Source organism: Micromys minutus (assembly GCF_963924665.1).
Source record: "Micromys minutus genome assembly, chromosome: 23".
NCBI lineage: Eukaryota > Metazoa > Chordata > Mammalia > Rodentia > Muridae > Micromys > Micromys minutus.
In genome coordinates this window covers 45,835,844-45,860,055 of record NC_137958.1, presented here as the reverse complement: position 1 = coordinate 45,860,055, position 24,212 = coordinate 45,835,844, and the positions used below count along the sequence as shown (strand labels likewise).

General features: G+C 41.4%; 1 protein-coding gene across 16 annotated transcripts in view; it reads left to right on the top strand.

Moving 5' to 3' along the window:
• The window catches only part of CADPS2 (calcium dependent secretion activator 2), a gene marked incomplete at its 5' end in the record, with an annotated part of 458,357 nt that overhangs the window by 355,770 nt on the left and 78,375 nt on the right, over positions 1 to 24,212 (top strand). For 8 of the 16 annotated variants that reach the window (XM_080936279.1, XM_080936274.1, XM_080936281.1 and 5 more), the window contains 2 exons: positions 13,426 to 13,529; positions 15,105 to 15,113. In XM_080936279.1, coding sequence (XP_080792405.1) covers positions 13,426 to 13,529; positions 15,105 to 15,113 — 113 coding nt within the window. Of the gene's footprint in view, positions 1 to 13,425; positions 13,539 to 15,104; positions 15,114 to 24,212 lie in introns of all 16 variants that reach the window. The other 8 variants (XM_080936287.1, XM_080936273.1, XM_080936275.1 and 5 more) reach the window with 2 other exon arrangements.

The following is a 24,212-nucleotide window of genomic DNA, read 5'->3' as shown; positions in this document are numbered from 1 at the left end:
TGTATTTCAATAACCGGTTCATCCCCAGTTCAGAAGAAATTACCAGGCATGGCACATGCTTGGTACCCAATAAATATTTATTTAATAAACAGATGAGCTCATGACACAGACGGTTATCTGTCTACTTACAACAGAAAGAACATCCGTGAGCTGGCAAGCTGCCTGGTAAGAAGTCATCTGAACCAATTGCTGAATAATTAAGGTATAGGGTGAAAACTGGCCACCTAAAAATAACAAGACAAAAAAAAAAGAAAGAAAAAAAAAAGATAAGCCAGAGTCGCATGCCCTTATCAGAGGAGATCAAAGCAGCCAGGCTCTAACACAGGAGCAGAGAAGACGGAGGTTACAACTACATTTGCAGTTCAGAGCGATCCACCTGCTTCCCAGTTGACAATTCGGTCTGCTGCTCAGTGGCAATTCGCGGGCTCTTCTATCCTTTGGGACCCTCCCTTGTCCACCGGCAGCACACGTCTGTAGGAAAGGGATTTTAGAATCTAACGACAGATAAATGAAAACAAATGACCTCATTCAAAGTTTTTTTTCCTTGGGTATTACGTGTTACATATAAACTGGTGGTTTTCTTTGAGCGTCCTATTTTTGGAAAAACTAGTTGCTTGGATTGACATTTTTTAGTACTTTATAAGTAATCTTTGGTCTACATTGTACCAAAACCAAATCTTGATAAATTTGTTTATCCTTGTTGATGGTTTTGTAATAGTGAGGTTAGGATCTAGAATTCATAATGGCATATAAATCTTGGTTTGCTAATTGTTCTATTCTTTTTTAGTTGAATGACTTGAAATTGCAAATTATGTGTCTTTTTTTTTAAATGAAGTATTCCTTTGTGTTTTAGTTCAACAAGTTTCTTACAGATGAGAAGAGCAGTAATACATAAGCTATTGATCTTTGTGGTGGTCCAGAGACTGTTCCTTACATTGTGACTTGTAGTATAACCATGCTTCTTAGAGCTATCCTTTACATGATTCTTCTGCATAGGTTTGGTAAATAGGCTTCTTTATTATTATTGTTGTTATTATTATTATTATTATTATTATTATTATTATCATTATCATTAATCATTGCATTAGTTTACATCCCAAATTATATCCCAATTGGATACCCCCTTCACCAATCCCCCCCATGATATCCCACTAACAGGTTACCCCTCCACCAACCCCCCCATCCTCATCTGCCCTCCCCCTCCCCTTTGCCTGTATGAGAGTACTTCCCCACCCACCCACACTCCTGCCCCACAGCTCCAGCATTCCCCTGTGCTAGCCTCCCCTTGGACCAAAGGACCCCCCCACCCATTGCTGTCAGGCAAGGCCATTCCCTCCTACATATGTATCCAGAGCATGGATCCCTCCAGGTACACTCCGTGGTTGGTGGTCTAGACTCTGGGAGAAATGGGTGGTCAGGCTGTTCTTCCAATTGGGTTGCAATCCACCTCTGCTCCTTGTAAATAGGCTTCTTAAGAATCTAGAGATAAGAAGGTGCCTGGCATGGATGAATAGGAGAGGACTTTGTACTGTAAAGCCAGCATCAGCCCTCTCATTGCCTGGTTCCCAGGTCTAAGCTCAGGTGCACTCACTTCCAGACTGTCAGGTGAGTGGCACAGAAATGCTCTCCCAGGAGACTCTGTGCTTATTCGCTTTGAGAAAAGAAGCCCCACTGTGGCTGTCCTTACGTCATTAGGATGTGTGTGCCATCTGGGTGACATTTTAATTTAGCACTACATTGTCAAACGATAATGATAAATAATAAATAAGCAGAGCCTGTTTTGTTTAAGATCCATGTGCTAAGAAACAGTGTATAGCCAAAACACCACTGACATGTCTTGTTAGCACATTTGTGTACTATTAGATGTCACTACACACACACACACACACACACACACACACACACACACACACAAACTGACATAGACACCACACACACACACACAGAGAGACATATACACAGACGCACACCACAGACATACAGACATAGGCACCACACACACAGACACACAAACACCATACACACACACACACACACACACAAACATACACCACACAGACACACACAAGGACACCACACACACACAGACATACAGACACACACATACCACACACACACAGACACACACACAGAAATTGACACCACACACACACAGACATACACAGACACACACAGACACACACCACACACACAGACATAGATACCACACACACACACATATACACACACATCACAAGCATACATGTATATATAATATTTTTAAAAAACCAAGTTAAAACCTAAAAATAGATGTCACCACAAACTGTTGTTTTGACCCAGACAAAAATTATGTTCTCCAAAACATGACAACACTTTGCAGAAAACAATTTGTAAACCAAAGACTACTGAGTCCTCACCCAATAGAAATCAACAGGTAACTGAAGAATTCCCACCTGACATTGTGATAGAAACAATGGCTCTTTCTAAGTCACCTGCTGATTATGGGTACACCAATAGACAGCACTCTCTAACTCCAGAACAATAGGAATGAATAATAATTTCCTCATTGTATTTGAGAAAACCACTCAAGTCTGCTGGAGTTTTGAGTTCCCCAGAGCTTTTAGTGAAGGGAATTCATGTAGACATTAAAGATGTGGTAGGCACGCTGACCTACCTATAGTGACCCCTGAATAAAAGATCACACCAAGCTTCACTTTTGTATTACAATTTTGAAGATCTGGGTGTTTTTCACAGGGTAATGACATGTTTAAATTACCTAAGAGGAAATTTCCCTAATAGCCATAAGTTGCATTGATTGCCTCAGGCAATATAATCCAATTGAACTGCTGATTTTAAACCATTATTATCAATCTCCTTTTATCCTTATATTGAACTGAACGTCATTAATCCTGCTTCCTGGATACTAGACAGATTGTTTCCTATTAAGCTTATATTTAAGCATAATGCTACTTCACTTTGGCTTTCTCCTTCTCTGGTTTAGAGTGAACGGGATTCCTATTTCTGTTCGCTTCAACCTTTCTCCACCTACTCACTAACCACAGAAGAAAATACCCCATGCTATGTAATTTGTATTCCCAGTAATTAGCTTATTACAATGTAGACAATATTAATTCCTGTGAATCAAAAGCCGTTTAGAGACATTATAAGCAGGGGCTACAAGGATGACACAAGAAGTGGCAAATGAAGGTTTTCCTTGCTCATGCCTGACAAGGTTTGAGTGTACCGTGTGTGGCTTCAGGTTTTCCACAGAGAAAAGCTTCTGCTGTGTAGTAGACCGGTTGCTTCTTGCTTGCCGATAACTGTGGAGACAGTCTTATAAGGATACGTGATGTGCAGTTGTCTACTGCAGAAGCAGGAAGCAAGCCTCGCAGCCAACTCCTTAGCGCTTCTGCAACCTGAAACTGATTTCCATTCCTTCCTTCCTGGTTTCTCAGAGTGTAGGTCCAGGACAGTGGAGAAAATGCTTCTCTGTTTAGGGGTACTGGAAACATCACAGATTCCCTTTGGCCTTAGGGTTCCACTTCTTGAGTTGTACTGAATCTCTCCAGCACTTATCCTTTGGTGCTAAAAGAAGTAAAGGTCCAGAGTGGCAAGGCTGTGGGTGTTTGTAGGGAAACAGAACATTGAAGCTCACTATGTTGACGTGCGAGAGAATGTGGGTCGTCTCAACTATCCTAAGGCACATAACATTTAAATGTGAGACGGAAGTTCCTGTGACATCCTGACCTGGGAAAGGAACACTGTCCATGATATGACAGAAGTAATCATCTACTTCAAGGCCAGTTCAGATGCCCTGTGATGCTGATCCCAATCACACCTACGTCTTTTTGAGTGATTGTTACTTCATCATATAGCTCTTCTTACTTTCATGAATGGTACCTCTGTCCTTTCTAGATCATTCTCTTCATGATCACCCTACATGGTATCACCCTAAAAAAGGCTTATCCCAAGCTCTATGCCCCTTCAGCTTCTGTCAGAGAACAGTCTCCCACTGATTTCCCTTCCCTTCTTACCCCCTCCCCCAGTGGCCTTCAAACACACAGTGTGCCTGGTGTTAAGACATTCCTCTGCTAACACCAGAACATGGTAAAGGAGAGAATGGACTTGATGAGTCCCTGCTGTCTCCTAAACCATCACATTCCCAAGCTGAGATGCTCATAACTAGAATATTATTATCCCAGTGCTACTGTTATAAACATAACAGATTAAAAGTGATTCCTGGTCTAGAGGAATTGCCCAGTGTATTAGTAATTGCAGGAAATATTCAGTATCTGTTGCCGAATTGCCCCTAAAGTCTGTCAAAAAGTTCAAGTTCCTCCCTCTGCAAGCTCCCTAAAAGGGGTGTTGGAGAGATAACTTAGCAGTTAAGAGTACTGACTCCTATTCCAGAGGTCCTGAGTTCAATTCCCAGCAACCGCATGGTGGCTCACAGCCATCTGTAATTGGCCGTGTCTCTGAAGACAACTACAGTGTACTCACATATATAAAAATAAATAAATCTTAAAAGTAGACCTCCCTAAAAGAGTCTATGGACTGTCCCATAATTCTATTTTTAGTGCCTTCCAAAGAGCTGAACATTGCAGCTCCAAAAGCAGACCCCTGAGGAATACATAAGAGAAAACAAATGATAAAATATATGCATTAAATGAATAAGTACTCACTCCATATAATGGTTATAGAGAATAGCATATTCAGTGAATTATCTTTCTAGTAGTATGGGCAAATACTGTGCAATACTTTATGACTAAGGCCTTAAGAATATCACACAAAATGGTCTGATCATACTCACGGTTCTCCCAGATCCTTCCAAACTCAATCCCTTCCTTACCCACCCAACTTAATGGCCTTGTTTTTCTTAACTTCCAACTTCCGTTTTGCTGCCCATGTGTTCTTGGATGTATATGGCCTTTAAGCATTGATAACTTATTCCCAGAGGCCACTCTTGATGAAAAACTACACTCCCTCCCCTAGTGGCTCTCAGCTGCCAATAGTTCCTTGACTTAAGAGTCAGACTTCCGGCTCCCCTCCGCGTGTTGGAATTTGGTCTAGCTTGAACTTGCTCAGGTCTTACCATGTTGTCACAAACATGGTGAGTTCGTACATATGGCTTCCCTGTTGTGACTGCAAGACACTTCCCTTTTTCTTTTCTTTTTCTTTAAGATCTATTTATTTTATGAATATGAACACAGTGCACTGCAGCTGAGGTCAGGAGAGGTCATAGGATGCCATTACAGATGGTTGTGAGCTACCACGTGGTTGCTGGGAGTGGGACTCAAACCAGCAGTCAGTGCTTTTAACCTCTGAGCCATCTCTCCAGCATCTCCCTTTTTCTTAAGTATCTGGTGGCTGAGAGTTAAGTTTAGCAGCATGGGATGAGCTGCACACAGAAGACAGCAGATTTTCCCATTACTTCAGCAGGATTAGTATAAATGTCAGCAGAGTTTCAAAGGGAAAATCTAAGTTTTGGTTATGAAAGTAGTTTTGATATCTAGGCCTCTGAGAGGCCTTATGCACTCCCACTGGTCTATCAAATACATTCCAAGAACCTCTTTTCATTACCGACGGTTAGGTAGAATAAAATCAAAACAAAAATAACTATCACTCACAACCAGGGAAGTGTGTTTAGGAACTAAGTTTGCCAAGCATGAAATGTAGACTTTCATGAAACAGCATAGAGTTTAAAACTCAAAGGATTGGATTTAGATCAGGAAGTATCCTAAGTAGATATATAGAGCTCAGCCATGGCAGTGGAAGATGATTTTTAAAGATTAAATCTAAATCAGCTCCATAATTTAACTTTTTGTTCATCAAAATTATAAATATCTATGTAATAAAAGGAGTACTTATCCCCACCCCATGAATGTAGCCTCTTCCTTTTTAGTATCCCAGGGTATGGTTTTAATCTTTTTAGTCAATCTTTTCCATCTATTTCATACCTAAGCTTGAAACCACCTGTTTTAACACAAACACTCACATACACACACATGTACACACACACATACACACACATACACATATACATACACACACATACACACACATACACATATACATACACACACATACACACATACACATATACACACACATACATACACACACATACACACACACATACACATACACACACAAACACATACAACATACACATACACACACACATACACATACACACACATACATGCATATACACACACATACACACACATACACACACATACACACACAACATACACACACATATATACACACGCATACACACACACATATACACACACATACACACACATCATTTTCCATTTTAGTTCCTTCATTGTTCTTTACATAGATGTGGATGAAGCTGCTAAATAATAAATCAGGATACTTAAAATTTACAGAGTCCCTTATGGCTGGAAAAAAAAAACTTATATTCTTCTTTAAACTAACCTCTGAGGTGCCTTCTTTAAAAACAGAAGTACCAGGTGAGAACTTGAGAAGCAGCCCAGCAGACAAGGAACATTCCTGTGGGGTCCCTTCTGTGTGCTCCCCAGTGGGAACTACCCCTCCACTGTATGCATGACACTCTGAAAGCTCTTGCTAGAGTCTTTCCTCGTCCCTCTGAAGATGCATGAAAATCTCATTACAAGCATTCAACACCTGCTTCCTAAAAGGTCTCAAAGAAAGATGTCAGTTTGCTCAGCTCACTTGACAGTGTGTCACGGATTTGTTGTTGGTTCTTGTTTTTTTTTAACTTCCATATGGAATGCGATTCACAGACAAATGCTGTCTTGAAATAACAGCTTCTCCACTTTCACAAGTAGTTCTGTAGCCCGGAGATCTCTAGGGTCACAGCTTGAAGGCATGTGATTGGTGACCCTGTGTTTATTTACCAACATGTGTCAACAGGTAAACCAAGTGACATGTAGCAGCGTGGCTTCTGCAGCACCTTGTTAATATGAGCAGCTCAGATGTATTAGGAAGTCCTTTTCCAAATCAGAGTAATGCAAACTGACAGGCTTCTACCTCCTTCTCCGCAGTTTCTAAATGCTCAAAGCCTGCAGATAACATGCTTGGAAGATGAGGAAGGGATCTCTACTTACAGAGCATGGCTAGGGAGCCAGAAATAGCCAGAAAGACATAGATAGATAGGTAGACAGACAAACAAACAGACAGAGAGACAGATAGACAGACAGATGGATAAATGGAACGTAGATACAGATACATAGATGGATACATAGATAGATAGATAGATGATAGATAGATAGATAGATAGATAGATAGATAGATAGATAGATGATAGATAGATAGATGTATAGATAGATAGATAGACAGACAGACAGACAGACAGACAGATGGATACACAAATATATAGATATAGATACATAGATGGATGCATATATACATAGATAAAAATACATAGATAGATACATAGATACAGATATATAGATACAGATACACATACATACATAGATAAAAGATATAAAACACACACACACATATATACATACATACATACATACACACACACACACACACACACACACACATACACACACACAAACATACACACAAACACGGAAACCTCAGAATGGTAGGAAACTTTCATAGCCAGCAACACTGCTAGAGATGTGTGCCTCTGCTTCTCTCTGGAAATGTAGAGACATCCAGGATCTTAAGAAAACACAGCTTCAATGGTGTTATGATAAGTCATACACTAGAACACCGTGTAGCAGATGTTTCTGTGTGAAGGTGTGTCATCACTTTGTCATATTCCGTCAGCATCATCAGGCTTTACTCTTGGACATATTTTACTTTATGTGTGTGAATGTATTGCCTGTGTGCATGTGTGCATGTATGTGCACGGAGTCCATGCCTATTGGATCCCCTGTAACGGGGGTGACAAATGATTGTGAGCCATCATGGGAATTGAACCCAGGCCCTCTGCAAGAGCAACCAGTGTTCTTAACCACCGAGCCATCTTGTCAGCACCTGTTTTAAGCCTATTAAGTGTGTGTGGGAGGGTGTGGCTATGCCTGAAAAATCCTCCTAAAGAAAGTCTCATACAGAATCAGTGAGTTTTGCCCTTTTGCAGACCTCATGTTATGACCTGAAACACACCAGTGGCCCGCATTATTACCGTCTGCTGTTGTACTACAGATAAATGTACTCACATTAAAGCTAATCCAGTATGTGTAGCAATGTGACAGTAACTATAAACGAATTAGTTCAAAGTATATTCACTGGAAGAGTGCTTTCAATGACAGGGTCATTAAATGAGCCTGGTCCCAAGGGAGTCATGGAATGAGGAGGCCACAGGCTTACTGTTTTCAAACAATTAAGGCATTAGCATTCTGAGGGATTCTGAGCAATTGCAGGTAGGTCTTAACCACTGCAGATTATTTCCACTCATACACAGGATTGCCCAGATACCAGTAGACTTTTATGATAACCTGAGAGAAATGTAGACGACCCAGACTCCACAAGAAAGTCCCCTTTGATCTACTTGAGGCCTATATAAGGATGTAGTCTGGGGTCTGGGAAGCCGGCTCCAGAGGTAAAAATGCTTTCTGTGCAAGCATAAGGAGTTCAGGGGGCTGGAGAGATGGCTCAGTGGTTAAGAGCACTGACCGTTCTTCCAAAGGTCCTGAGTTCAAATTCCAGCAACCGCATGGTGGCTCACAACCATCTATAATGAGATCTGGTTCCCTCTTCCGGTGTGTCTGAAGACAGCAACCGTGCACGTATATAATTGAGTTCAAGTCAATTATAATTGTAATCTCAGTGTTCCTACTGCAAGATGGAATCCGAGACGAGAGATTCTCAGACACTCATAGGCCAGGTTAACCTGGTACATGCAGTGCCAAACAAAATCCACCTCAAATAAGGTCAGAGGCGAGGCTGTCCTCTGATCTTTGCCCACATGCCATATCATGTTCCTACCCACACTCATGCATTACAGACGCTTGCAAAGATTAATTTTTGAAAGGGGGGGGGTTGCTTAATTTCAAGCAAGGGAGAAAATAGAGTTCCTACAGATTGCCTTTGTGTCTAACTCCATGTTTTGTGAGTACCAGTCATCCAAACAGTTTGATCCTGAGAGAATAGCATCAGGACCATTACCTGGCAACCATTTTAGAATGCAAATTGTCGGGCCCCAGCCAAGACAGCCGAATCAGACACTCTGTAGGTGATGCCAAGCAATTGCATTTCAGAAAGACCTGCAGGGACTCTGAGGCACACTGGAGTGGGGCACTGTAGATAATCCACCTGTGGATGCCAGCAACCAGAATCTCAGCACTCCTACGACCATCATTTAGACTACAGCGAGCAAGTCAATGGTGCCTCATTACCTTGGCTTAGCTGTCTCACGTAACTTCTCCCACACGTTCGTGAGGTGGTCTTCATATTTGTCTTCTCTAGAGAACCAATTTTGAAGAATCATCCAACCTGCTTACAAGTTCTATAATGTCAGTAAGGTGGGGGATGGGTCTTGGCATTAATAGAAAAGAAGTTCTCTAATTTTTCACCTTCTTCCCTCTTGAGGTCAGAAAGCCCATGAGGATTGGCCAATTTTAAGAGTCCCTGGAGCCTGACTGTCCTAGGATCTGGTACCAGGCCACTCACCTATAGAGAGGAGAGGCCAGAAAGTGAATCAAAATTTAGACTTTCCAAGTGCATCATTGTCCTGGAGAAGTGTCCTGAGTCAGCAGAAAGGCCTAAAGAGTTAATGATGTGAAACAAATAGTTCACAGGGTGTTGTGCGTGCTTAAGACATTTAAAAATCTCATCAATCAAGATAAGGCCAAATCATAGTTTCCGTGGAATATTTGCATTTTGTCAATTAAATAGTTTAAAATTTATGTCAAAAGCATCATAAATTTTATGATCTAGTTGGTCTTTTTCCTAGGTACCCCTGCAACCTTTAAAATGAACATCATTTCTCTCCCACCACTTGGGACCCTGACAAGAAAGGGCAACTTGGGAAAGAGCCAGGGAGCACATGCTAGGTGTGCACCTGCTTCTTGAAGTCTTAAATCCTAATGAAAGCACAGTGCATTTAGTCTGTCTGCCTGAGGCTTCCCATCTCCCTAGCTTCCCCCCGGCGGGATCTCTTCTCAAATGTACAGAGGAATAATTCAAAGAATATGCTTTAGGGAGCTAAGGAGGGTCTTAGAAAATGAAAAAATGTTCCAGAGTGAGGGAAGGTCACAGCCAAGAGTAGCGCACTGAAATTCACAAAGGAACCTCTCTGCTTTGGGCATGTTTGTTTTAAATGTCACTGTCTGAAAGGTATTACAACAAGCAACAGCTTGAAGTAAAGCTGTGAGGATATCAACATTCATAATGTGGAAAACGCATTAAAAGACCGTGGAAGAAAACATCTTAAAGAGGAATTTTAGTTTTCGGTATTCAGCGTAGCCTTTAATGGAGCTGTTGATAACCTTGTTATCTAACAGAGTTCTACCAGTGAAGTACATTAAGCTACTTGGTTGTAGTCAAAATCAGGTGGCTGCCAAGGGTGTATACCTATTGTGCTTGATAAAAATGTTGCTTATTTAAAGTATTATGAGTGGCCATTATGTTCAAGGACAAAGTTTTTCTTCTTACTAAATTTTATCCAGGAAGAATAAAATGTTTAAAGAGTTTTTAAGTTCCACATAGGATGCTTTCAACATTTTTACTTAGGATAATATCAAATGTGGAAGTCGATTTTAACAATTCACACGTTAATAAAAATTAGTTTTCTCATTTTTTTTCTATTACATACTGGTGACTACTATTGACCATGTATGTGCACGCACATGCATACATATGCGCACATGTATGTAGTCAGTTCTCAGAAAATTTAAAATGAAAAAGAAGACAAATCTTTCAGAAAGTTTTCTTAGTTGTTTACTGGTTGAACAGTTTGTGGTAGAGACAGGGTCTTAGTGTGCAGTGCGGGCTGCGCTGGAATTCCAAAGAAGCAAGCTGCCTCTTCTTCCCAAACAACAGGATTAAAGGCAGGAACCTCCAAAACCATCCAAGAAGTGATACTCATATTTTCTTTATGTATATATAGTTTATATATATTTGTATCTCCTCTATCTGTCTGTCTATCTTCTCTCTAACCCTGTGAGTTATAGGTATTTTTAAATGGCTTGAAAATGAGACTTCAGAAGCCCTGGCTTGTCTGTGCCCGACGCCCAGAGAACCGTCATTGTTTGTGTCTGTCATCCCAAAGCTCTCATAAACCTCGTCCGCCCTGCAGCTCCCTCTGCAACCCGTGTCTTACACAGGTCTCATGCTATTCCTCTGTGACCCTGCTTCTTCTCAGTCTCTCCTCACACCCTTTACACAACACGCATGTTTGCTCGCAGACATTCTGAGGGCTCTTCTTGCCCTCACTAAGCAGTTCCGAATTCCTGCCCGTGAAATGGGCTGCCACGCTGAGCCATGATCTTCCTTGACATCACCTCTGTTGAAGAATCTCGAAATGATCTTGAAGCAGATGGATGGACTGGCATTTGTCTAAACCCCTTTTCTGTTGTGATTTGGTAGGTTGAATTGTATGAGATAGGGATATATTAGCCTAAAAAGGGACAAATGAAGGAAAGAAGAAACACCAGAGAGTCAATGAAAGATACATTTGTTTGGAAAGCAAAGCATGGTGGGTTGTGTGTGGGTGATCCCAGCCCCCGAGAGAACAAAGCAAGAAGATCCTAAGTTTGAGGCTAGCTTGGGTTATATGGGAATTCCAGGCCATTCGGGGTTAGTTAAGAAGAACCCATCTCAAAGCTCGAACAAAAACATGCCCTGTAATTGCCACACTGACCTGCTTACTCCATCCCTTTTCCTTTCCGTAGCTGAGAATATCTATTCCGTGTTGACAGGCTGACGTTCCCGACAGAGACAAAAAGTGACTCTTCATCGCAGGAGAATTTACGGCATGAACCCTGTGTACTTCATGCTGTGTCTTATAAGCGTGTAAAAAGTTCAGTGAGCAGGCACCAACAAGAAGGCATATTACACAGAATTGCTGTCCGCCCTTTGCAAATCAATTAAGACAAGAACGGTTAAGAATCTCTTCTAAATTTACAGCGGAGATATGGGGAGATGTTGAGAGAGGAAAGGTCTATTGCAGGAACACATAGTAGCTACTGAGGTTGGAGAAAGGGAGGAGCTTAGTTCTAAAAGCTTGACTCTCTTCCTTAAGACCTCCTTTACCAAAGACTTATGCCCCGGGCTCCGCTCGCAGTGGAAGGAAGAGATCTATAGATATAAGGCTGGCTTGCTTTGATCTGCTCTGGGTCAATTTGACTGTATTCTCCTTAAGCTCATGTAGAAGAACTTGATCTCCTGGGTCATGGGGAACTTTTTAAAGGGTGACAACCAGGAGGAAATGACTAGACTGTGGGACTAGCACTGTCAGAGGGATTAATGCTGTCCCTCAGACAGGTTGTAGAGTTCAGTCTTAGCAGTGTGTTTGTTTTACAGTAAAGTGACCCCATATACATGGTCCTTTGTGCTTATGGCCATTTTCCTTTCCAGTTCCCTATCATGTTCTAAATTCTTCAGAGACAAAAAAAAAAAAAAAGAGGAACACTCAAACTTGAACTTTCACCTGCCCAGTGTTAACAAAAGGGTCTGAGGCCATGTTATCTGAACTGTTCCTGGTGAAAAACTATTCCTTTTGTTTTGGGAGAGTTCTGTCACATAAAGCACCTCTGATTTCTGCCAGTTTGTTGGTGTCTTTGAAATAAACTGTTTTGCCATCTCTTTCACTGAATTCCTGGTGACTGTACTTCACCTTGTTGTGTTTCTGTCCCTTTACACCCATTTAGCTTAATGCTAATGTGCCTTCAAATTCAAAGAAGGCTTCTGCCCTTCCCTCACCTGCTGCCCCTGCATTGGTAGGGGGCAGAGATGGCAGCAGGTTCGGGAGAAAACCAGTTCGTCACAGGCTGTCAGAGCTGTGTTAGGTGACTTTGTACCCCTCATTTAAGATCAACATGAACTGAGAATTCAAATACCAACAAAAAACCTGGGGTTTGCCAATGCCAGGAATGACTGTATTGTACTCGTGTACAATGTAGACGGAGGGAAAAGTCGAGGGAAAAGGCGTCACTGTCTGCTCTCTTTGTGCTTCTGACCTTGAGCAGAATTGTAACTTGTTTGTTGCAGAAGTTGAGCATCTAATGTGCTGTTGCACCTGTTAGTTCTTGTATACTAAATGGCAAAGCACTTGCAGATCTGTGATTGCTTTGTGGGTGAAATATTTCCTGCAATCTGGTGAACTGGCTTTTTAAAGACAATGTGTTCAATTGTGTTCCCTGCATCCCTTATCTCTCAAAAGTGAGCTTCCCTGTGCTGTTTCAGTACTCTGATCCTCATTACATCTTAGGACATGTCTGGCTTTGTATTTTCAAGGTAACACTATTATTATTATTATTATTTTTAAAACAGAGACCATGAACCAGGCAACTCCTGCCAGGAAGCTGGAAGAGGTTCTTCATCTAGCAGAGCTCTGCATAGAAGTCCTGCAGCAAAATGAGGAGCATCATGCTGAGGTGATGACCTGTGCCCAGAGCATAAAGTTCTCCCAAGGGCTTTGCCACGGAGGGGGCAGAACTGAAAATGAAGGCAGGCAGGAATCTGTGCGTGCCGCAGGCCAAACATACACCTTTCCTGGAAATGTGACGCCTGTATGTTACGAAGCATGTATGTGTGCATGTGTGCACACACGTGTGTGTGTGTGTGTGTGTGATTTTTGTATCTGTTTTTGACAACTGATAACATAAGAAGACATGAGAAAGAGAAAGCTTGGGAGATCTGTCCCCATGTCATATAAACAGTAAGTGGAACACACCCATGTCGGGATGCCAAATAAGTCATTTTGTCCTATGATAGGATCATTTTGTCGGAAAATGTGGGCCGGTGAACATTAAATGGAAAATTTATGATATGATTCATAATCAAAAACATTCATAATTGTGTAACTGACTCTAGTCTTTCTTTTTGCATCCAATTTTCTGTATGGTTTGATTAAATCTCTGGGTTTTGTTGTCTTTGCTTGTTTTTGGTTTTTGTCATGCATAGAGGGAACCCAGGCATTACCCAACCGTCTGCCTCTGAGCCCCATTGCCAGCCAATATTTTTAAGGTCCTAATTACATTGTAACATTTTCTATAGACCGACCTTGGTCTCACTGACTTAATATTCTAAGGCTTAACATTTTCTGTTCATGTTATGGTTGTGAGTGCAAAACCCACTCCCTGGTTTTGAGTAGAACAGAGGATATATGTAGAATGGAGTGAACACAGTAAACATCGGTTCCCTTCCTGCTCTCAGTTTTGAGGAAGCAGATGTAAGGAGCCGAAAGAAAACAGACCAGATACATGTGAATTTATAGAATATTTATGTCTAATGGAATCTAGTTCTCAGAAAAGGTGAGAAACTACAGGACCTATATTTAAGCAAATTCTTGGAAAAGAGTATTCATAAAGCCTTACTACAGGTAACTAAGATTTATTGTATCTGGTTATAAATATGATCATTCAAAACATCTGCTTTTAGCTCACACTGTGGAATCTAGTTTTTAGCTTACATCTGTCATGTGTGAACTTGTTATGGATATTTTATTTTAAACTGAAGAAACAGCTGCTTCAATAATTTGAAATGAATTCCCAGGAGGATGTTTTCTGGGCTAGAATCACCACCATGCCACAAAGAAAACATCTGATAAAAATATAGGTGTGTTTCTTCGTCTTTGTCTTGATTTGAAAGAGATTATCATCAGAGTCTAAAGCCCTTCTAAATTGTTTTTAATCTGACCAAATATCCTCTGTTTCAGGTTCAACTAATTTTCTCACATATTTTATGAAAATTAAAATATAGTGTTTTTAATGTAGTCAATTAAAATTTTTCCTTGTTAAAGTCTAATCGGTCAAGCGAAATTATAATATAGATGCTGTTTGGTTTTTTGATCCGTAACCTATAACTGACCTCTCTGACACGGCACAGAAACTTTACTGTGCTCGTGCTGCAGTGCGGTAGGAACTTTCTGGTGGCTTCTTTCCAAACACTCTCTAACGCGGTGCCATTTTTCTGTTCTGCTTACGCTCCCAATTTTTGGAATCCCACAGGGAAGAGAGGTGAGTAAAACTGTCTCCTCTTTTTCTTTCTTTGCGTAAGACAACTCTTCCATGTGACTGTGAGGCAGGACCCTTCCTAATGGTTGTCATTTTGAAGTCAACTTAGGGTTGTCCTTGGAATGCAAGACTTTACTCTGGGTGACGGTGTTTAGTTAGAAGTCACATGCATAATTAATATCTTCCAGCCCAAGAAGAACACCATGCAAGGGACTGGAAATTTTTGCGTTTTGTTTTGTCTTGCAGTAATTTTTAAAACCTTTCTCCCTTTCTCCTTCCATTCGACCTTCCCTCTGAGCAGTCCTGGAGAATGAGCTGGTGTAATGTCAAAGTCATCTCCAGTGTGTGTTAATGGACGGCACTCCACCCTGAGACGTGTTTCGCCGGATGCTCCGGCCGGTTTCATTTCTCCAGACTGCACCCAGCTCCCTCTGCTCTTCAGCTCCTCCGAGGCGGTTAATGCATTTCCCTGGAGGTGACCTCCAGGTTGCTAGGGCTCTCCTCAGCCCGCCCCAGCAGTGCCAGCCCACTCGACAGGACTAAGTGACCCTGTAAACCCTGCACAGTTCCTCCTTAAGCAGGTGTCCAGCCACTCACCTCCTTGTCAGGAACTTGATCATAACGCAGCCCCTCCTCCTCTGGAGGCCTCTCGACCTCTCTGGTTTTTCTCCCTAGAAAGCTGGTTTTAGCTCTTTTTCAGCAAAATCTTTTTAAGACTTTCTCCACATTTCAGGGAGCAGGCTGTACTGGGTCAGAGATTTCAAACAGACAAACGAATCTAACAGTTCTCCATCCAAAAGCCATTCCCTCTGACAGAACTGGGAAGTCAAAATGCCTTTCCTGGGAAGACCACAAGTTCTAATCGGCTACCGTGTATGCAGGTGGGCGTATGAGTGTGTAGGCCAGAGGCTGAAATCAGGGACCGGCCTTCCTCGGTCACTCCTCACCTTGTTCTTTGAAACAAGGTCTCCCGGTGAATCCAGAGCTCACGTATTCAGGTCAAGCTGGATGCCCCACCAAGTTCACTGAGCTCCTGCCTTCCAGTTGCAGGCACAGAGCATTGCGCCTGGCTCTTTGTGTGGATGCTAGCAAGCTAAACTGAGGCCTGCATGCTTGCGCAGTAAGCACACACACTTACCCACTGAGCCTAGCCTTTGTTGTTGGTTTTGTTTTGGGTTGTTGTTGTTGCTGTTTTGTCTTTTTGTAGCAAGTCCAGATGGGCTGCCAGCTCATGACGGTTTTTACGCAGTCTCCAGATTCCAGGCATAGGCTTCCATGTCCAGACAAGAGTTCAGGAGTGAATCTGGGTCAGAGTTTTTGACTGCGGAATGGTAACCCATCCCTCCACTTGATGTTTTGTCTTTCTACTGGAGATAACTCCACAATCTCCCTCTCCCCACTGTTGGGCATTTCATCTAAGGTCCCGACGTTTGAGTCCCAAGAGTCTCTCACCTCCCAGGTCTCTGGTACATTCTATAGGGACCCCCCAACTCCGACCTCCTGTGGTTGCCTGTTTCCATTCATTGTACTGACCCTCCCTTCCCCCCCCAATACTTGATCATGTTCCCCTTTCCTCTCTGCCTCCCCTCTTCCACTCAGGTCCTTCTCCCCCTCTGCATAACCCCTGATTATTTCCTTCTCCCTCCCAAGTGGAACTGAAGCATCCTCACTTGGGCCCTTTGGCTTGTTAACCTTCTTTAGTTCTGTGGACTGTATCCTGAGATTTCTGTACTTTTTACCTAATAGTCACTATTAGTGAGCACATGCCATGCATGTTCCTTTGGGTCTGAGATACCTCACTCAGGACCACTGGGGACAAAATGGAAGGGGGATATCGACTGGACTGTGATAAAAGATTAAAGACAGACAGACAGAGAGAGAGAGAGAGAGAGAGAGAGAGAGAGAGAGAGAGAGAGAGAGAGAGAGAACACAAAGCCTGAGTTCAAACCCATAACCCTGTTTTGTTTTCTTCAGCTTGCTGCTTGCTTGTGCAGGTCACCACACAACTTTTGCATTAATGAGCACGTTCCAGCTTTGGAAATGAGGTCGCTAATTTGTTCCGCAGTCGGGGATATTCTTGAACTTCTGATCCTCTTGTGCCCACCTCCCCACTTTGGGAATTACAAGCACAGACCACAATGCCAATTTTTTTCTTTTTGTGGTGGCAGCAGAACCCGGGGTTTGATACACGCTAGCTAGACATCTCTAGCCACCCATATTGTTTTCGTTACTATAGTTCTGACAGTGTATGTTTCAGGTAGGGTAATGCTTTTTTGGTTTGGTGGGTTTTGCTCAATATTGCTTTGACCACTGGCTCCAGATTTTGTTTGAGTTTTATTGTTTGTTGTTTCTGTTTATTTGTAGTAGTTCCCTAAGAATTTGGGGGTTCTTTTCTTTATGTATATATTCTGGTATTAGCCCCCTTGCAGATACACAGCATTCACCTATTTTATTTCTTGCAGCCTTGAATTATTTACTCTGTGAACTGCTACTTTGCCAAGCACTGGATCTTTTGTTTGATTCAGTTCCATTTGTCTGGTTTTGCTTTTGCTTCCTGTGATTTTCATTTCTTCCTCTAAACTTTTCCTATTCCAGCATCTGACTCTGCTTCCATAGTTTCTCAGCGGCTGCTTTCGTATCTATGCGTTTAAATCCACTTTGAGTTGGTTTTCATAGCTAATGAGAGCACAGGAATCCAGGTTCATGTGGATATCTTCAGTACACAATTTTTTAAAAATTTTTTCTACAATGTGTGTTTTTGGTACCTTTGTTGGAAATCAATGAGAAGGCAAGTTTCCTTCTCAGTAATCTGTTGTGCCTCACTGATGCATGTCTCTTCATTGCCTTTTAAAATTAATTAATTAATTAATTAATGTATTTATTTACTTATTACTTATTCTGTGTGTGTACATGCTGGTGTTCACAAGTGGAGATCAGAGGACAGCTTCCAGGAGTTACTTCTGTCCCTCCACCATGTGCATTACAGGAATTCGGGTCATCAGAGTTGGTGGCAAGCTCCTTTTCCTGCTGCTGAGCCCTCTCACCTACCCTTCTGTCTCTTTTAAAGCAGTGGAAGGCTGCTTTAATTACTGTAACTTAGTCTATTTTGAACTCAAGCAGTCTAATGCCTCATGATTTATCCATTTTGTTTGCAATTGCTTTGGTTACTTGGAGTTTGTTTTTCAGTTATTTGTTTGTTTGTTTTTGTTTTTTTTGTTGTTCCATATGAATTTTAGGAAGGTTTTCGTGGTTTGATGAGGAAAGTCATAGGAGTTCTGAGAGTGATGGTGTTAAACATGTAGCTAGCTGTCTTAGTACGGGTTCTCATTGCTGTGAAGACACACTATGACCAAGGCTACTCTTATAAGGACAACATTTATTTGGGAATTACCTACAGTTCAGAAGTTCATTTCATTAACATCATGGCGGGAAACATGGCAGTGTGTGGGCAGACATGACACAGGAGGAGATGAGAGTTCTACATCTTGATCTGAAGGCAGCCAGAAGAGGGCATCTCTTCTGCACTGGGTGGAACTTGAGCATAAGAGTCCCTCAGGGGCTGCCTGCACAGTGACACACTTCCTCCAACAAGGCCACACCTCCTCCAACAAGGCCACACCTCCTCCAACAAAGCCACACCTCCTCCCACTAGGCCACACCTCCTCCAACAAAGCCACACCTCCTCCAACAAGGCCACACCTCCTCCAACAAGGCCACACCTCCTCCAACAAGGCCACACCTCCTTCAACAACGCTTCCTCCAACAAGGCCTCCTCCAACAAAGCCACACCTCCTCCAACAAGGCCACACCTCCAACAAGGCCACACCTCCTCAAACAAGGCCACACCTCCTCCAACAAGGCCTACTCCAACAAGGCCACACCTTCTAACAGTGCCACTTTCCATGGGCCAAGCATATTCAAACCACCACATTAGCTTTGGATGATGAGGGCATTTTAACACTATTTCTCCTGATAGGTAAATGTGGGACATCTTTCCAGTTATGTCCTCTTCTATTTCCGACGTCAGTGTTTCAGACTTCACTGAAGAGATCTTTCACCTCTTTGTTTAAATTCATTTGTATTTATTCGATTTTTAAACTTATAGTAACAAAAAGCAATTTAAAATGACATAAATTCTGAAGTATCTTCACCTCTTGTTTATTATTTTAATATTTATATCTATATTAAGAGGACTATCAAAATAATGAATTAAAAGAATGATGAGGATCCAGCAATATGTTGTGGTCCATTCTACTGGCTACTACTAGAATGTGGAATTCTATACTCTTTTGTATATGTTTATGCATGTGTATTTGAGGACCAAGAGATATAGTAATTATTGAATTATCTCAAGAGCTTTTACAGTCACTCACAAATTTTAGCATTATAGACTAATGCTGTCTTAGGAAATTAACAAAAAAAAATCACATTTCGACTCAAAACTTTCTGGTTTTGTTCAATGTAGAATGACCCTCTTTTCTTTCTGTATTAAATTATATATTATGCATTCCAAAGGTAAAAGCAATCAAAACCCTAAGACTTCAGATAAATTAGAGAATAAGTCATGTGATAATAAATGTTTGTGGCAAGAAGAAAACAAGGCACAGTAGCAGTGTTCAGAAAGAGGATGACAGGTGGGTGGGTGGATGGACATGTGAACAAATGGACGGACGGACAGATGGATGGATGGATGGATGGATGGATGGATGGATGGATGGATGGATGGATGGACAGGTGGACAAATGGATAGATGAATGGATGGATGGATGGATGGATGAATGGATGGATGGATGGACAGGTGGACCAATGGATGGATGGATGGATGGATGGATGGATGGTGGATGGATGGATGGACAGGTGGACAAATGGATGGATGAATGGATAGATGGATGGTGGATGGATGGATGGATGGACAGGTGGACAAATGGATGGATGGATGGATGGATGGATGGATGGATGGACTGGTGGACAAATGGATGGATGGATAGATGGTGGATGGATGGATGGACAGGTGGACAAATGAATGGATGAATGGATGGATGGATGGATGGATGGATGGATGGACAGGTGGATGGATGGATAGATGGATGGATGGATGGATGGATGGATGGATGGATGGATGGATGGATGGATGGATGGACAGGTGGATGAATGGATGGATGGATGGATGGATGGATGGATGGATGGATGGTGGATGATGGATGGATGGATGGATGGACGGATGGATGGATGGGTGGATGGATGGGTGGACAGATGGACAAATGGACAGACAGATGGACAGATGGATGGATGGATGGACAGATGGATGATGATGTTCAGCTTGTATGCTCTGTATAGTTACTTAAGAAAACTATCATTTCTCTCCTGCTTACTAGCTCCGCAAATAAAATATTAACCATCTGCTCAAATGAGCAGTTTGGGAGAATAACTAAGATAGTACCTATAAAACTTCTAGAACAGTACCCAGCCTACACTGTCCTGAACTCAGATTCTCCTGCTTCAGCCTGCACAGTTACAGGCATGGACCACCATAAATATCTCGGACATTATTTTTTAAAACACATTAGCTCACTGTCTGTAAGTGAATTGCAATGTATTTTGGTAATTACAGATAATTACATTCATTTACAGACTAGGAAGTGGAAACCAGGCATAGAACTGATGGGCTACTGATTACTCTTGTCTTACCTCTAAGTTCAGAAGCTCAACAGGTTACTCCCAGGTTCAAGGTTCATGCTTATCTGCCTTCATTTTCAACTACTTTGAGGCCAAGTGGTATGGTGGTGCATGCCTTTAACCCCAGCACTCAAGAGGCAGAAGCAAAAAGGTCTGTGAGTTCTAGGCCAATCAACGTGGTCTATAGAGTGAGTTCCAGGACAGCAGGCGATTCACAGAGATACCTTGTCTCAAAGAAGAAGAAAAAATTTCAACTACTTTGAGTAAAACTGGCAAAGCTTTCAAAGTATTATCAGCCTGTCACATATATTATACTTAGCATTCGAGATTGATTTGTATGCTCCTATTAGGCATATTGATAATATTGCCTTCTGCCTTTCAGATCATTTACATTAAATCATGACTTAGCATCAGAGCCAAGATAGATTTAGAATTCCTCTCATGACATCCCATGGGTGCCTTACCAATAGATGCTTTTTCTGAGAGAGGCTTTCTGCAGCCCAGTGAGACTCTGCCACGTCATGAGGAAGGAAACAGCACATTCCTCTTCTTCCTCTCCAGTCCAGGTCAGAAAAGCTACCTCTGATAGAATGGCAGGAGAAAGGAAGGACAGGTGGGGAGGCTGATCCCGTGTTCAAGAGAAACTGAAAGAAACACCACCATTTGCTAAGATCTTCAGCCAATAGTTGGGGGGTTGGCTCGGTGGTTTGAAGTACTTCCCACTCTTCGAGAGAACCAAATTCTAATTCCCAGCACCCGTGTTCGATAACTCACAACAGCCTTAAGGGCAGCAGCAGGGGATCCGATGTTCCATTCTGCTTCTTTATTTTTGGCGGGGGGTGGGGGGGGGACCATAAAACCACCATGCTGTGTACCGTATGGTACTCACCCAGACACAAACACACATATAAAATTAATCAATTAATTAATAACCTGGTTACCCAATACTTTGTCGAGCCATCAGTGAGCTGCGCCCCACATCTTGACTTAAATTCCTAAGACAAACTTCACCAAAGTTAGAATGTAAGGAGTAAGCAACACATCGTTAAGCGGCGATAAAGTTTTATAGTCGATAATAAAAGCATAAAGGCTTTTGGGTTTTTTTGGATTTTTTGTTTGTTTGTTTTTGAAAAGGTGATATTCCATCACTTTCATTCCCAGCTTGGCCCTCTCTTCCATGTAAGTTTAGAAATGAGCTATCAGAATTCGCACTGATTGTGCTGAAAGGATGCGGGCCTAACACGGCTGCCAGGGTCTCAATTTCAGCCTTCTGTGAAGGTATCGGCTGTGAGCAGGAAGTGAGATTTTTTGCAAGCATCTCTCTTCACAGACTGAGTTCTGACTCGTGTTTCTACCCTACTCAGCTCAGTGAGAAGTCTCAGATTCTAGTTCATGTTGTCACCACTCCAACTTCGAAGGGAAAGAACAAAAGATATAAAATAAACCAATAAATGCTGCTATCATATATTAATTATTTACTATTTGTTAGTATCATTAACTGACTGTGTTATTGGATTTTTATATTATATATATATATATATATATATATATATATATATATACATCCCTATTGTAACATATATACACCTATTATCACATACATATTTCAGCAAATACTCAGAGGTAGTCACTGTATGTGACCCTCTGCTAGGTTTATGTGCAGTATAACATTCCGAAACAAGTTCCTCACCTAGATATTTATTGCAATATTGAGGAAAATACTAAAATATCTATCACTCTTAAGCCTATTTATGCAACATTTTTTCTAGTTTAATTCAGCCTTTGTTTCTAGTTACTTGATGCTAATTAGCTATATGGCATTTAATAGTTTTAGCAGGGAGGATAATAAAAACACATTACAGAAATTTTCATGTTTTATATTGGCTTAAAAGATTATGCTAAAGACCTTGCTACACAATCGGGGGCTGGGGGCGGGACAGAGTTCAGATTCCCAGAGTCACAGAAATGTCAGGCAAGTTTGGTAAACCTCTTCAGTCCCAATGCTCTGGAAGCAGAGGCAAGGGTCCCCAAGAGCAGCCCTGGGAACTAGCTAGCCTTATAGGAGAACCCCAGGTCTGAATGTGAGACCCTGCTTCAACACACATGGTAGCGAGTGATCAAAAATGTCTATAGCCTATACATGCTTATACATACATGTACACCACACATACAAGAAAAAGATTTTTTTTCTTCAAAGGATTCTAAATTTATTTTATTTTTATTTTTATTTTTTTAACGACTTTATTTTACAAAACAAAGATAAATGTACAGATTTTAAACATTTTTTGCTTAAAATTATACATTTTTGTCAGTACTGTTTTTTCAGACATGGAAATAATTTTTACATAAAACCATGTGAATATATTTTTTTTAGTCAGTACTTGATTTTTTTCAAGGGCTTGACAGTATGCATTGAAAACCTAATAGTTACAATAAGCGTAAAGTACATGCAAAACAAAACGCAACATGGAAATAGTCAAAGTCTTCTTGTTTTGTAAATATATGTATATTTTTTTGTTTTCTTTATTTCTTGGACTTCATACAGTCTGTGAGTTGTTTCTGGGGGAGTGCAAGCCTCTGGGGTTAGCATCCCACTATCAGTGACTGCATATTATGTCTGTTCTTTTGTGACTGGGTTATCTCACTCAGAATGATATTCTCTAGATGCAGCCATTTTCTTAAGAATTTGGTTAAGTCATTGTTTCTGGTGGCTGAGTAGTATTCCATTGTGTATATGTACCACAATTTTTGTATCCATTCATCTTCTGAAGGACATCTGGGTTCCTTCCAGCTTCTGGCTATTATAAATAGAGCCGCTATGAACATTGTGGTGCATATATCTTTGTTGTGTATTAAAGTGTCTCTGGGGTATATGCCCAGAAGTGGAATAGCTGGGTCTTCAGGTAGTACTATATCCAATTTTCTGAGGTATCGCCAGACAGATTTCCAGAGTGGTTGTATTAGCTTGCAACCCCACCAACAGTGGAGAAGTGTTCCTCTTTCTCCACAGCCTCGCCAGCATCTGCTGTCATCTGAGTTTTGGATCTTGGCCAATCTGACTGGTGTGAGGTGGTATCTCAGAAAAAGATTTTGATACCAACTGGAACTCAATAGACAAATAAGAACAAGACTTAGAAGATGGCACACAGAAATGATTTTAAAATACCACACAAGCATATGGAAACTTATTAAAGATTACTTATAATTGTAGATGGGCCAAAGTAAAACAAAACTGAGATCAGAACATCTGCACCCCCATTATTTTTCAAGAACTGTCTAAAAGCAAAGTATTGTCTAAAAGAAGCATAATTTTTAAAGTGATTATTTTCATTATCAGTCATAACAGACCTGACCAAGCAGAAAGTGAAGAACAGACCAGACATACACGGTCTGTACCCGTGTCCACAGGCTGAGAACCAGACCTGT